Below are 16,216 nucleotides of genomic sequence, written 5' to 3' on the forward strand. Positions count from 1 at the left end.
CCGACAGAATGGGAAAAAAAATATTTGCAAACTATGCAGTAGATAAAGGGTTAATAACCAGAATCTACGAAGAAATCAGGAAACTCCACAACATCAAAACAAACAACCCACTTAAGAGATGGGCCAAGGACCTAAATAGACATTTTTCCAAAGAGCAAATCCAAATGGCCAACAGACACATGAAAAAATGTTCAGGGTCACTAGCCATAAGAGAAATGCAAATCAAAACCACAATGAGGTTTCATCTCACCCCAGTTAGAATGGCTTACAAACAGAAATCAACTAACAGATGCTGGCGAGGATGTGGGGGAAAAGGGACACTAACCCACTGTTGGTGGGAATGCAAACTGGTAAAGCCACTATGGAAGTCAGTCTGAAGATTTCTCAGAAACCTGAATATAACCCTACCATACAACCCAGCCATCCCACTCTTTGGAATTTACCCAAAGGAAATTAAATTGGAAAATAAAAGAGCTGTCTGTACCTCATTGTTTATTGCAGCTCAATTCACAATAGCCAAGACATGGAATCAACCTAAATGCCCATCAGCAGTAGACTAGATAAAGAAATTATGGGATATGTACTCTATAGAATACTATACAGCAGTAAAATAATGAAATTCGGTCATTTGCAACAAGATGGAGGAATCTGGAAAACATCATGCTGAGTGAAATAAGCCAGTCCCAAAGGGACAAATATCATATGTTCTCCCTGATCAGTGACAACTAACCGAACACCTAAAAGGAAACCTGTTGAAGTGAAATGGACACTATGAGAAACAATGACTTGATCAGCCCTTGTCCTGTCTGTCGAGGAACAACATACTATTTTATTTCTTTTAGTATTTTTTGTTCTACTTAATACCATTGGTTGAACTCTTTAATTAACACACAATTATGCTTAGGTGTTTAAATTTAACTGAAAGTGATCCTTGTTAAATATAAGAGTGGGAATAAGAGAAGGAGGAGATGTACAGTTCAGCACATGCTCACTCGGACTTACCCCTAATGGTGGAGTTAGAAATGTGCCAGGGGATTCCAATTCAATCTCATCAAGGTGGCATGTACCAATGCCATCTTACTAGTCAAAGTGATCAGTTTCAGTTCATAATTGATCATAATGATAGGATTAAGTGTCAAAGGGATCACATAAACAAGGCTAGTGTCTGCTAATACTGATAGAATTAAAAAGGAGAGAATGATCCAACATGGGAAGTGGGATACACAATCAACTCATAGAATGGCAGATGTCCTAAACAGCACTTTGGCCTCAGAATCAGCCCTTAAGGCATTCGGATCTGGCTAAAAAGTATTTCAGTCATGGAAAGCCAAGACACTCTGGCCAAAAAAAAATGACCTAAATGAAAGATCTCTGTGAGTGAGATCCCAGCAGAAAGAATGGTCTATCAAAGAAGGAGGTACCTTTCTCTAAAGGGAGGAGAGAACTTCCACTTTGACTATGGCCTTGTCTAAATAAGATTGGAGTTTGTGAACTCAAGAGGCTTCCGTAGCCTTGGCACCTCATGACAAGAGCCTTAGGTGATTACCGGTGTCATAAATAAGAGTGTCAGTTGTTGAATCAACAACAGGATTCACTGTGCACCTACTCCCCATGTGGCATCTGTGTCCTTAATGTGTTGTACTATGTGAATTGACAGTTGACTACTACTCAAACAGTACTCTGTGCTTTGTGTGTCTGTGTGGGTGCAGTCTGTTGAAATCTTTACTTAGTATATACTAAGTTGCTCTTCTGTATATAAAGATAATTGAAAATGAATCTTGATGAAGAATGGGATGGGGAAGGGAGTGGGAGATGGGATGGTTGGGGGTGGGAGGGAAGTTTTGGAGGGGAAAAGCCACTATAGTCCAAGAGTTGTACTTTCGAAATTTGTATTTATTAAATGAAAGTTTAAAAAAAAAAAAAAGAAACCCAGTTTCCTAACAAAAGATCTTAACAAAAGATTCCATTAAGAATAATAACCTTGGAAATAACAGGAATATGCTATTCATTCAGAGAAGAAATTTTACTCTAAAGTGTTTGATTCACCTTTTCAATATTTTGTGGATATAAATAAAATATCAAATTTTTGATTGTAAAAAATTTTTTTAACTGATTTGAAAGACAGGGAAAAACAGAGATGTACAGATAGATAGATCTTCCATCCTCTGAGTCACTCCTCAATTGCTTGCAAAACTGATGGCTCACCCAAGCAAAAGCCAGGAATTAAGAACACAGTCCAGGTCACCCAACTGGGTATCAGGGACCCAAGTACTTGAGCCATTGCCTATTGCCTCCCAGGGCACACATTAACAGGGAGCTGGAATCAGGAATAGAACCAGGACTCAAACGCAGGCTCTTTGATAGGGGATGCCGGAATCACAAGTGGCAATGTAATTATTGTCAGTCCACATAATCTGGGTGATACACGTTGCTGACTTTGTTTTCTGTATATACAAAATCTCATTTTGCAGCTTTTCTCGTTTTGGGCCTGAGTATTCTGACCACTTACGGAGTGCGTGCCATCGCGGGGCTGGAAGCCTGGAGCCTTGCTCTTCTTGTGCTGTTTCTTGTTCTCTGTATCACCGTCATTCTCACCATTTGGAAGCAGCCCCAGAACCAGCAGAAAGTAGCCTTTATGGTATGTGTAATGAGGCTCGGCAGTCCCCAGTGCTGTGTGTGCTTTCTCCATTATGTTAATTTTGTAGTCGTTTCTTAAAAATAAAAATAAAAAAAGCTTCTAACAAAGTTCACCCATTGGACAAGTGTGGCCCAGCTGTTGCACATGTTCCTTGGAGTTGCAGTATTGTCCCTATGGTAACTGCTTTTTTCAAAAACTTGAATATGCCCCGTGACAGTATTATGTATTCACATAATAGTGCACAGATTTCTTACTAACTAATCTATAATATCAGACAATAAGAATAATTTATTTTTAAAACTTCATGAGGATTGGTTTCCACCTAAAACCCTTGCTCTGCACATGGCATGTCCCTGTCCCATTGGACCTCAGAGCAGGCTCTGGCTTGAAGAGGCAGCCTGGCAGTGAACTCACAGGACACTGTGAGAGTCCAGTTGGAAGGCCTCAGTATATTCTAAATGAGATGATGGTGCAGCTGTTAATAGCTTTGATAAATGCTGGTTTGGGTTTCAGTAAATAATCTAAAATGCGATTCCCTTTGTGGTAGTCTCTGGAAGAGCAGCTTTTATTCAGGTTCAGGTTGTCCTTTTTGTGAGAAATGTATGCTGCCGTGTGACAGTATGTATGTCAAATCAGTTGTCGTCATGTTGAGATCATTTCAGGCGTGTGTTTTCAAAATAGGAGTACATTCAAAAATATTTTTCCCCTTTAGGTCCCCTTCTTGCCGTTTTTGCCAGCATTCAGCATCCTGGTGAACATATACTTGATGGTCCAGCTGAGTGCAGACACTTGGGTCCGATTTAGCATTTGGATGGCTCTTGGTAAGTCTTTTCTATGTTTTCAGGCTGAACTTGGCTTCTCTGCATCCTGTCTCTTGTGCTATGCTGTTCTTTGTCAAATGTACACTCTCTCCCTCCATGGAAATAAAGGCTTTTTTACATTTTCTTCCTTTCCCAATTCTTCTAATGTCATAATGCTTGCTTTTCCCAGTGTTTTCAGATATCTTTGAAAATTAAAATATCTCTGCAGAACCATGTTGAGGTCTATTTTCTCCAGTTTATGGATGAGAAAAATGAAACTCAGGAAAAGTCATTTCACATCAACCCAAAACTCAACTAGTTTTCTGAAATAGAACTGATGCATAGGAAAATGCCTGCATATAAGTAATGATCTTTTGAGGATACTGAAAACTCTGCTTCCTAACACCTCCCTTCCTCCTATACACACATAAATACAATGGTTAGCATGACTGTTAATAAACAGTTCCTTTAGGCACAGTTCTCCTGGTGAAAGTGACATGTGCAAGCCATGTCCATTAACCCTTTGTTAAGACAGGGCATGCTTTCCAAAGTATCTTAGCATGTCTCTGATGACCCAGCACTTGATGTGTTTAAAGTATGATACATAAGTTATCAGCTAATAAATATTTGTTGAGAGAAAAATACTCCTTTTTGAAAAAGATTTTATTTATTTCTTTTGAAAGGTAGATTCATAGAGAGAGGGAGAGACAGAGAGAAAGGTATTCATTCCATCACTGGTTCACTCCCCAGATGGCCACAATGGCCCAAGCTGAGCCCATCTGAAGCAAGGAACCAGGAGCTTCCTCTGGGTCTCCCCAGGGATGCAGGAGCCCAAGGACTTGGGCTGTCTTCTACTGCTTTCCCAGGCCACAGCAGAGACCTGGATCAAAAGTGGAGCAGCCAGGTCTCGAACTGGCACCCATATGGGATGCTGGCATTGCAGGCAGAGGATTAACCAGCTGTGCCACAGTGTTGGCCCTGAAAAATACACTCTTTTTTAAATATGGAACGCTTCACGAATTTGCGTGTCATCCTTGTGCAGGGGCCATGCTAATCTTCTCTGTATCGTTCCAATTTTAGTATATATGTTGCCGAAGCGAGCACACACTCTTAAAGTTTGTATAAAATGAAGGTGCACATTCTACCAGAAAGACAATTATCAGCAATACCTTCTGTATGGTATCTTGTATTTGCATACCAATCTTCTAACTTAGCACAGAAAGATAAGGGAGAAGATCCTATTAAGTTCTATGTTAAATTTTCTATATTCAAACAGTCCTTTCCTGACACACCTAAATGATTTTTGCCTCTCTCCAAAGGTTTCCTGATTTATTTTGCTTATGGCATTCGTCACAGCCTGGAGGGAAATCCAAGAGATGAAGATGATGATGAGGATGCTTATTCAGACAACATGAATGCAGCCATAGAAGAAAAATCTGCAATTCGAGCAAATGACCATCACCAAGGAAAACTCAGTTTACCTTTCATATTCCATGAAAAGACGAGTGAATGCTAAATGATCATTGGAGCAGAGATGGCCCAGTCTTAACATGCGTGCCCTACATTGAGTAAACCATGACAGGATGTTATCACATTGTGCCGTCATGGGTTTGCTGCAAACATAGTTCCCCTAATTTATACTTACTCATCTGAATAGAATAGCATCTCTTCAGATGGTAAATTGAGTTCTGGGGAAACCCTCTGAGCCCTCTTCTCAGTGATGGAATAGCTCCAAAAATAATGGGAATGTGTAGGAGTGTGTGTGTATGTGTTTGGGAACATGAACTTCAAAAGTTAGTTGGTATTTTACTACTATTCTGTTATATTTTCCCAGTGTTGTCATTGTTTGGTGATAGATACTGCACATACTGAAATAGAAGCAAATCACTGAATAGAAAGGATTTTTGTGTGTACCCCATGTGGTTGGGAAAGAATCCTTGCTTCTCCTTATTAGGCCTTAAGAATGTCCACTTAGAGCATGCTAAAAATGAGTTCCCCCTCCTGGTGTCTGTCACCTGTCAGGGGTAGGAGGAGGGGATGGAAATGAGCCTTTTCTGTAAATAAATGCCAGCCGTGGGCTCCGTATGCAGTTGTTTCCTATGAGGTGTGACAGTTTGCTACGACTTTAGGGGTGTCGGCTTCTGCTGTACCACACAGGATAGGAGCATCACTCTGTGTTACTTGCTGGCGTCTCTCTGAACTCTTCTGTGAGAGCAGTGGCCCTTAGATACGTGGCCTTCACCTGCTGGGAGTGATGTACTCCTGCCAGCCCCACAGGGCTTGAGAGAGGAACTGATTTATTGAGACCTTTAAGCTAGAAAGTAAAGGGGCCTCCAAAGTTGAGAACTCATTTAAGTGGTGGTGATGTAGGTGTGTTTGGAGATCAGAGAGTGAGATACTTGGGTACATGGATACCAAGCATCCTGTTTTAAAAAGTCACTCAAAATAAGCCAGTTCAGTCTGCCCTGTTCACACAGTTGGTGGAATGATTCATACTTTTTCCATTACTTAGTAACTCATCACTGTGTAGTTTTTTGACCTCATTAGTCACAGAATTCACTCCTTTGTTTCTGATCTTATTTTTCTTGTCCTAGCTTTAAGAGACACAAAAGAGGCCAAGACGGAGGGATTGTAAGAAGAGAAAATCCCCTATTCTGGTATCAAAGTGCCTGTTCAGATGTTAAAAGGCCTTTGGCCTACTTTAAAAAGGGTTTGGCTCTAATTTGCTTCAGGTGTTTCTTTTGGAAACGTTTAGGGATGTTTTTTCTCCCTCATCCCAAAAATTGTTTAGCACTTTGTATTTCATTTGCTTTTAAATGGCCATTCTAAATTTATTAATGTTAGCACCAGTATTATACAGTAACCCATCAATGACTAGGGAATAATAAAATATTTTTCTTAAAAACATGATTATTTAAAACTTCAAGCTAAAAACATAATGAAATCTATATAAACCCAGTAATTCTTGTATATGAGTAAATAAAGTTTAATATGTAAGATTCTATAGTTGCTATATTTTACTATGGAGTTCTCTCTAATAGCAAATTGTTTATCTTTATTGTGTTTTGCTTCTAGTGAGTTTGTTTTTGTTCTTTAGGTGAGACTAGTGGTAAGGCACTTAGATGTGACATTCCCAGAATAGGATACCGTGGTGAATGCTACCAGACTGGGTGACCTGTGTAATCCAAAGGCAAGGAAGACATTTGCTACTAGTACTTCTAAGAGATTGGTTATTTTGTTGATGCATTAAAAAGCAGGTTGCGATTGTTTTGTGCAGCCAAAAGTTTATGGTGACTAAATGTCAAATCAACAGGTGGAAAGCCTGGGTTTCTGGCTACTCACGTTGCAGCATCCCTGGAACAGAACTTAATGCTTACATTCCAGTTTCCAGGGTGCACAAGGTAAAACCTGAAGCCCAGAATTCTCATTCAAGCTGCTTGATTTACAGGAGAGAGAAGAGTTGGATGAGCATGGGGTGAAATATTTGTGTGAAGACTGTAGGCATGACCATAAATCCCTGCTGCTCCAGCAGTGCTCTGAGGACCCCTCTGAGTCTCTAATCGGCCTAGGAAACGTTTCCCTCACCCAGGAAACATAAGATTTCGTATATGAATGTTTAAATATTTTACTGTAACAAAATCAAGGCATTTCTTTAGAACATGATAGGCAGCTAACAACAGATATGCCCACTGTGTTCAATTAGCATAATTTTGTTAAAAATTGTTTTCCACCTTGAAAATACTTGTTTCCTTGTTTCCACTTTGGAAACACAAATAGCTATGAAAAGATGCTGTGTCAGTCAGTGTGTTCCTCTGGTCTGTGAAGACCCACAAGGATGTGTGTATCTATGTGTGTAATCACATTTACATGTGCAGTGTGAACGTATATAGCTATGTATGTAATATGTGCATGTATTTCAAATGTCTGTGTAAGGAAGTTGGGTTGATGATGGGCTTTGGATATATCATTATGTAGATAAGAAAAAAACCCAACTGATATGGAAGAAAATCAATGTTTTATATTGGTAGATATGCTGATACAAGATTTTTAGGTTTAAAACTATTTTAAAACATACAATTTTATATGTGTATTTTCTATAGATTCTTTAAGAAATATTTATCATGTTTCTACTATGAAATCACTAAACTCTAATACATTGTAACAGGTGCCTTATATTTAATGGAGCAAGGATAGTGGGCAGAAGGCCATTCCTGCCCACTTGTTTCCATTGTACCTTTTCTGACACACCTGTCCAGTTATATGTTTGTTGGTAAAAGCCAGAACTCCCATTTGGATCTGTAACCCTTTGAACAAAATTTTGTTTTATTTTCTTTAATTCCCAAAATATTTTGTATGGCTTTGATTAGTCAGTCACACTTTTATATAAAGTCTTCTCCATAAATTAAAAAATACATATATGCTTTTATTTAGTTGTAATTGAGTAAAAGCAGTTTGAGTTGCCTTTTTCTTTTACACTGAGAAATGTGCCACTATTTTGAGTGAGAAATTCTCATAATAATAGCACCTTAGTTTACTCTTTAAAAAAAAAACTGTAAATCACCATAAAAGGCAATGCCAATCCTACATTTAAAAGAGGGTGGCTGGGAATGGCACTGTGAGCTGTGGCATAGCAGGTTAAGCCACTGCCTGTGACGCTAGCTTCCCAAATAGGCATCAGCTCAGGTCCTGGCTGCTCTGCTTCCCATCCAACTCCCTGCTAATGTGTCTGGGAAGGCAGCAGAGGATGGCCGAAGTCCCTTGCCCATGCACCCACGAGGGAGACCCGGATGAAGCTCCTGGCTTCAGCCTGGCCCAGCCCTTACCATTGCAGCCATCTGGGGAGTGAACCTGCGGGTAGAAGATTCTTTCTCTCTCTCTCTCTCTCTCTCTCTCTCTCTCTCTCTCTCTCTGTGTGTGTGTGTGTGTGTCTGTGTCTGTGTCTGTGTCTGTGTCTCCCTTTCTCTGTAGCTCTGCTTTTCAAATAAATAATCTTAAAGGGGAGGGGGTAGCTGTGCAAACTCAAGAATCAAAACTATTCCTGGCAAAAATTTGTATTAGAACCTTTGATCTACATTAAAACACAGGTTTTTTGTTTGTTTCTTTGTTCAATCACATTTTCCCCAGAGGTGAACATCAAGAAAACTAAGATAAATACAGCAGTTGCGATATGAGTACTTTTTTTTAAACTTCTTTAACAGTTGTCAAAATATTTTCTAAGCCTTGAGAGTTGACAGGCTATTGTTAAATTATTCTTTAATAAAACACTCTGAATTAGAATTTGTTTTTACCAAATTATTTTCTAAGTGTATGTGAATGCTTATTAATAGGGAGAATAAGGAAATAATAATCACCCTCAGTACCGATGGTGACAAAGAAAGCTGTTGAGCCTTCTCTCCTAATCAAGGCATAGTCCAAGATTATGAAATACAGGAAGTTGTGCCAATGTTCCGATTGTTCCTTCCTGTGATGTTGCTCATGGTTTCTCCTGTGCTTCAGTCGACTGTCAGTTAACACCTGCAACACAACTTCTGCAGTACTTCAAACACTGGGTTTAGAGTGCACATCATGGATTTCAGAACACAAGATTTGTGTGATGTCGGGAGATGGCAGGTGAAATTGTTCTTCTTTGCTAGTGCCAGCACAGTGCCTTCTCTATTCTTTCTCCACCTTATAAGATTCTCTGATAACGTCCTTCAACAGTAAGGGGGACAGTACTGATGCTTATTGTTCATTTAATACCAGCTAAGTCATTCTTTACTCAAGTACATGTGAAAATGAGGCTTGACTTGGTTGTTTGTTTTTGTTGTTCATTGCATAATTATATTTAAACGCCTTAGAGTATCTTTATGGTTTCTGGATTTTAGAGGCCTGATCTGTTAGTGTGATTGTTGGTTTTTGTAATGCTCATTATCATTAGTATGTATACAGTTTAGTCTCATTGATTTCAGATACATTTTGTTAAGGCTCAACCCAGTTGGTAGTGCTGTTTGCTGGGAGCATTGTGCTTAGCTTTTATTCACCATGGCTGAAGCTGCTGCCAAACCTCTGGGCCTTCAAGAGCCTTTCCTGATTCCTGTCAGCCCTGTGAAGACCCTAACCAGGACCCCAGACTGGTTCCAGGGCCAGGCAGCCTGTGATGGGAAAGCATCTGTAGCTGTCCCTGTTGGGTGGAATCTTAGGATGATGGGGTAGGGTGCTGAGTGAAAGACTTCAAATGAGTGTAAGGTAGTTTGGGGTTCTTAATTTCAGGTCTGAAGTAAGGACCAGGGAACTCAATGACTCATGGAAGGGATGGGTAGCTAGCTGCCTCCTGGAACTGGCATGGCAGGGGCAGGCCTGCTGCAGTCCTGTGTGTGCACTGGTGTGGTGCAAGTGGCATGGCCAAGACACAGGTGGTAAAGAGCCTTGTTTTGCCAATGTGGTGGGTTTCTCTGGCCTACACCTGGTTAATGGGCTCTTCATCCCTCATGTCCACAATCACTTTGTTCTTGAGCATAATAGAAACTGTTGATAGATCCTAAACCCTATAGAAATTCTGTGTCCCTAAAAACCAACAAATATATTGGGCTTGTGCAAATACAAAGATTTTTTGTTTATTAAGTAATTTTGAATTTAAATGTTTTTAATGATAATCATTGTTTCTACTTCTAAGGTTGGATTATTTTTTAGAATTTGTAATAAAAACTGTTGCTGCTTTACTACTGTAAAACATGCTTTCTAATCTGACCATGTATTTTTTAAAATAAACTTTAATATGACTTATTGTATATGTATCACACATACCAAAAGCATTTAAGTCTTACCTAATTTAAACTCCTTTTTTATGTGGGAACCTCTAAAGCTAGAAATAAAATCCATGCTACATTGAAACAATTACATGGTTTGCAATACTCACCTAGCAGCTTACTATGTGACCACCAAGTCCTATGACAAAAGAGATGTCATAATATATTCTCATTCTTTGTGGCACGAAAATTACCAGTTATTCCTGAAGTGTTCCACCCCAGTGCACTGGTCACTTTAGCACTGCTTTGATCTGCAGAGAGCACATTGGGCTCCTCCTACCAAATCATAGCCTTCAATATTTGCTGAGACTAAAGCCGTTTTCAGTGTGGTGAGTAAATATTTACTTATTTCATCCTTTTTATCCTCTTGTAAGGAGAAGTCAAAGAGCTTTTAAACATGAGCCTGAGTTATTTAAAATGATAAATCTCTTGAATTAGCGTATCTAATTATGAAATATCTCTGTGTATATAGTCAGTTCCAATTGATTCTAGACAGTTGGAGAGAATACATTTTCAATGTTTTAATATCAATTTAGCCTGCATTGAAAACCAGCCTAAGGGAGCTGGCGCTGTGGCGCAGCAGGTTAATGCCCTGGCCTGAAGCGCTGGCATCCCATTTGGGCACCGGTTCGAGACTAGGCTGCTCCACTTCCAATCCAGCTCTCTGCTATGGCCGGGAAAGCAGTAGATGGCCCAAGTCTTTGGGCCCCTGCATCCGCATATGAGACCCAAGGGAAGCTCCTGGCTCCTGGCTTTGGATCGGCACAGTTCTGGCTATTGCGGCTAATTGGGGAGTGAACCATCGGATGAAAGACCTCTCTCTTCACTTCTCTTTCTCTCTTCACTTCTCTTTCTCTCTTCACTTCTCTTTCTCTCTCTCTCTCTCTCTCTCTCTCTCTCTCTCTGCCTCTTCTCTCTCTCTGTGTGTAACTCCGACTTATAAATAAATCTTTAAAAAAAAACAACAACTAAAAATCACAAAATATTTGCCAAGTAGAAGACTGAAATAATGTGTCTAATCATTGGCTTGATAGAATTACTACTAAGTTTTGGTATTTTGTTTTCTTTTTTTGAGAAGCAGAGAGAGAGATCTTGCATCTACTGGTTCGCTCCCAAAATGCCCACAACAGCCCAAGCTAGGGCTGGAGCCAGGAACTCAATCCACGTCTCCAATAGGGTGGCAGGAACTCAATTACTTGAGCCATCATTGCTGCTTTTCAGGACTCATTTTAGCAGAAGGCTGGAGTCAGGAGCCAGAGATAGAAATAAAACCCAGATACTCCAGTGTGGGACAAGGGCATGCCAACCAATGTCATAACCACAGTGCCAGGCCCCTGCCCCAGGGTTGCAACTAGGTTTGGGAGTCCCATCTCTGCTGCTGTACCATGGGATCACATGACAGAAGACACAGCCCAGGATCCGCGAATGGGCTGGGTCCAGCCGGGAGCCCCAGGGGCGCAGGAACACCATCTCCTTTGTGTTGTTTTAGGGCTACAGAAGGCTTCCCTTTGGTCTGAGGACTCAAAGTGTGTGGCTCGCTCAGGGATTGCGCCAAGAAGTCAGCATGTGCCTGTATGGAAACAGTGATTCATTTCATCCCATAAAACATAGCTAAACGTTCTCAAAGTCATACAAAAATAACTGCCATTAATTTACTATCTTTTAAAGTAGGTCAAAGTATTATGAAACCAAGAAGAAACTTGGCTCGAGATTTACTTATGTGAGCCCTGCTCGTAATAGAGTGGTGGCCACCTCTGACACACTGAGGCACCAGAAATTTCCGATGGCAGAACTCTGGGTGAAGAGCACTTGTTACTCCCATGAGACTGGCACAGTTGACAGAAAGAGGAAGACACAAGACAGACTGCGTTACCCAGGAATGCTCTGCAGCCCAGTGTGGGCCCGTTACTTCCACAATGGGAAGCAGATTGACTAGAGCATAGAGTCTCTGTTTTTTGTTTGTTTTTTTTGACAGGCAGAGTGGACAGTGAGAGAGACAGAGAGAAAGATCTTCCTTTTTCCATTGGTGTCTCTTAAGCCACTGTGGACACTGCCGCATTGTCATGATTCAAGAATCGGGGGTTCCCCAATGGCTGGGACTCGCAAGTCAGCAGAGTCCCCCAGTGTCCCACTGAGGCTTGATAATTTTTAACACTTTTTATTTTCATTTTGTTTGAAAAGTAGAAAAACACACAAATCCTTCCTCCCGTTCATTCTCTAAATGCCTGCAACAGCTGGGGTTGGCCCAGCCTAAAGTCAGCAGTCTGGAACTCTCTAGTCTTCACCTGGGCGGCAGGGATCCAAGTACTTGAGTCTTCACCTGCTGCCTCCCGTGGTACACATTAGCAGGAAGCTGGATCAGAAGCAGAGGAGCCAGGACTCAGACTAGGCATTCTGAAATGGGATGCCGGTGTCCCAAGTGTCTCTTAACTGTTGTGCCACATTCCTGCAGCCTGAAAATAATGACACAAAAACTAAGGGCTTTACTGCCCTGCTCAGAATCAGGCTTAAATCCCATCATTCTTGGGACATTCATTGACTTGGTACCAAGGTGTAAATGAATGATAGTAGATTCTTTTCAAAATGAGTATTTGGAGCCAGTAAGCAGGAGAAAGCAAAGTTTGAAGGAGCAAAGGGGAGGAGAAGCTGATGTCTTAAATCACCAGTTTTGTGTTTTATGTTTTAGCTTAACATTACCCCTTTTTCTCTTACCATTTACAGACCCTTGCAAGTATTCAACAAGTGATGTGTCTTTACACATATTATGTCCTGGAGCTAGGAAGGTAGTTCCTTTTGCCTGTGATTTTAAGTAGACTAAGGTTCTGCAATCCTTGCCTTACCCTCTAGTATTCTCTCCATGAGCTGCTCAGGGAGCATCAAAAATGTCTGGCATTTCTCTTGGAATGAGATTTGCAGCGAGTGCTATATTTAAAACCACCAAAGTTAGCTCCTGCTAAAACTAGGAAACATTTAAGTCTTATTAAAAAAAATAAATCTTGATTATATTTCTATACTTAATGAAGAGTAGCAAGAGAAATTAAATGTCTTGAGGGCAGGCATTCGGTGATTTAAACACTGCTCGGAGTGCCCATATTGCTTCTCAGTGCCTGGGTTCGAGTCCCAGTTCTGCTGTCAATTACAGCTTCCTACTAATGTGCACCCTGGGAGGAGCATGTGATAGCTCAAGTACTTGGGTCCTTGCCAACTACATGGGAGACCCAGATTGGTACAGGCATTTGGAGAATGAACTAGTGGATGGGAGATCTCTACCTGTGTGTCTCTCCCTTTTGAATAAATAAATGTAAGAAAAGAAGCTGAATGTCCTTCTCTTAGGGATATCCAAATCACAGGCCAAATTCCTGGGGGTATTCTCCACTTTGAAGGAGATAAAAAAAAAGTAGAGCAAGGGTTTTTTCTATGACTGCTAAATAGTGGTCTATTTAAGGCCACCAAAGTTAACTCCAGCTAAAATTTTGAAGCATTTAATTTTTGTAGAAAGCTAATCTTGGTTGTATTTCCTTAGTTAATGAAGATTAGTTAGCGAAGTTAAATATCCTGGGGGCAGGCGTTTGGTACAGTGGTTAAGACTACCATGAACTTCCATTAATTAGGATTTGTAATGAAAATGCTGCATCGGATACAATTCACAAGCAATGAGATCATTATAATAGAAGCACTGAAATTTCACTGTGACTTCTCATTACCCTAAGAGACTGCTAACCTTTTTGCTCTTCATCTGCCAGTTACACTTTGTGTATAAACCTGTGCTTCCAAGGAATACGGAAAGAAACATGCTTTTGCAGGCTTTGGTCTGTAACTGCAAGCTGTCCCTACCCTGGGATCACACTTGGTTCACTCCTCCACTCCTCTTTTTCTTATCCTTCCCCTGCTCTTTCTTTTCCAGTCCCCACTTGTTAAGCAAATGCTTGGAGCTACGACCCTCCCTCTTCAGAGCCAGGGAGCAATGCACAGCTGCTCAGATCACATGGTTCCATCTCAGGTGTGAGTATGGTTCCCTGGGAACAGTTTTCTCCAAGGGGCCCCTGTGTTTCCAGCTGCCTCTTTTCCTATATAAGGAATACAGTTACTTAGGACAAGTATGGGGCCCCTGGTTGGTTCCATCTCTGAGACACTCTGCTTTATGGGGTTAGTATCACTAGATTATAAACTTGAAATCTAATGTATGGAGCCGGCGCTGTGGCGCAGTGGGTTAATGCCCTGGCCTGAAGTGCTGGCATCCCATATGGGCGCCAGTTCGAAACCGGCTGCTCCACTTATGATCCAGCACTCTGCTAAGGCCTGGAAAAGCAGTGGAGGATGGCCCAAGTCCTTGGACTCCTGCATGCGCGTGAGAGACCTGGAAGAAGTTCCTGGCTCCTTTGGCTTCAGATGGGCGCAGCTCTGGCCATTGAGGCCAATTGGAGAGTAGACCATAGGATGAAGACCTTTCTCTCTCTCTGCCTCTCCTCTCTCTGTGTGTAACTCTAACTTTTAAATGAATAAATCTTTAAAAAAAAAAAAAAGCTAATATAAGCACTGGCCTCAGAATCAACCCTTAAGGCATTCGGGTCTGGCTAAAAAAGCCCATGAGAGCATTTCAGGCTTGGAAAGCCAAGACACTGTGGCAAAAATTGAACTACATGAAAAATCTGTGGGTGAGATCCCAGTGGAAAGAAGGAGGTACTGTTCTCTGAAGGGATGAGAGAACATTCACTTTGATTATGGTCTTGTCTAAATAATGTCAGAGTTTGTGGACTCAAGAAGCTTCCATAGCCTTGGCAGCCCATGGCAAGAGCCTTCATCACTGACATCATAAATAACAGTATCAGTTGTTAAATCAACAACAGGAGTCACTGTGCACTTGCTCCCCATGTAGGACCTTTGTCCTTAATGAGTTGTACTATGAGAATTAACGGTAAAACTAGTCTTCAAACAGTACTTTATACTTTGTGTGTCTTTCTTGGTACAAACTGTCGAAATCTTTACTTCGTGTAGAGTTGATCATCTGTATATAAAGATAATTAAAAATGAATCTTAGTGAAGAATGGGATGGGAGAGGAAGTAGGAGGTGGGATGGTTTGGGGGTGGGAGGGTGGGTATTGGGGGAAGAACAGCTATAATCCAAAAGTTGTACCTGTGAAATTTATATTTATTAAATAAAAGCTTTCTATGAAAAAAAAAAAAACCCTTTGGACTTGAACTGAAAAAAAAAAAAAAGTTAATGTAAGAGTAAGGTAGAGACAATGAGAAATCAGGAGCTAATGTAAGAGTAAGGCAGCAACAATAACCAATCAGGAGTGGCAGGTAATTGATCTGAAAACCCAAGAGATAAGCCCATTAAGAGGACTGGCTACAAGCTAACCATACAAAAATTAATCAGCCCTTAGGAACCAGGCTTCTGGCTATATTTGATTTAGAGCTTCAAGAATATGCTTATTTTAATTGGCCAACATTACAGCAATTTGAGAAAGAATGGGAAAGATCAACATGAACAGAGATTCTAATAATAAAATTCCTTCTCACACTAGAAGTACAAGGATTTTTATAGTGAAATAAAAACCATTAAAAATACAGCTTTGGCAGTTTATTTTCAAATTCAAAGTCATTTTGAGATTGTCTCATTCAAGGATAATAAGCCTTGTGATTAAGCAGCCATATGTCTTGGAAAGCCTTTGTACTTCTCCTAACTCCTTTTCTCATCCTACTACAGACACCTGTATGAGTTTACTTTGGTTGCCATAATGTACCATTGACTGTCACTTAAACAACAGAAATTATCTTTCCATGGTTCTGAAAATAGCAATCCAAGGTCAAGGTGTTGGCAGATTGGTTTCTTCTGAGGCCTGCCTCCTTGGTTTATGAGATGCCACCTTCTCGCCATGTGTTCACCTGGTCTTCCCTCTGCCTGTGTCCAAATTTCTTCTTCCTCAAAGGTCAGTAGACATATTGGATTAGGGTCCAACATAATGACCTCATTTTAGTTACCTCCTGAA

General features: G+C 40.7%; 1 protein-coding gene and 1 non-coding gene across 6 annotated transcripts in view; one reads left to right on the top strand and one right to left on the bottom strand.

Annotated features, from left to right (window-relative positions):
* SLC7A2 (solute carrier family 7 member 2) overlaps positions 1–10,196 on the top strand; it is a 79,365-nt gene extending 69,169 nt beyond the window's left edge. For all 5 annotated transcript variants that reach the window (XM_062213571.1, XM_062213576.1, XM_062213573.1 and 2 more), the window contains exons 10-12: positions 2,472–2,638; positions 3,351–3,459; positions 4,758–10,196. In XM_062213571.1, coding sequence (XP_062069555.1) covers positions 2,472–2,638; positions 3,351–3,459; positions 4,758–4,954 — 473 coding nt within the window. In that variant the 3' untranslated portion in view covers positions 4,955–10,196. The remainder of the gene's footprint in view (positions 1–2,471; positions 2,639–3,350; positions 3,460–4,757) is intronic.
* LOC133775544 (U6 spliceosomal RNA) lies at positions 4,436–4,542 on the bottom strand. The gene has a single exon (XR_009868272.1). It is a non-coding gene; the product is annotated as a U6 spliceosomal RNA (small nuclear RNA).
* Positions 10,197–16,216: the final 6,020 nt, after the last annotated feature.

This window comes from Lepus europaeus, chromosome 16 (assembly GCF_033115175.1).
Source record: "Lepus europaeus isolate LE1 chromosome 16, mLepTim1.pri, whole genome shotgun sequence".
Taxonomy (NCBI): Eukaryota; Metazoa; Chordata; class Mammalia; order Lagomorpha; family Leporidae; genus Lepus; species Lepus europaeus.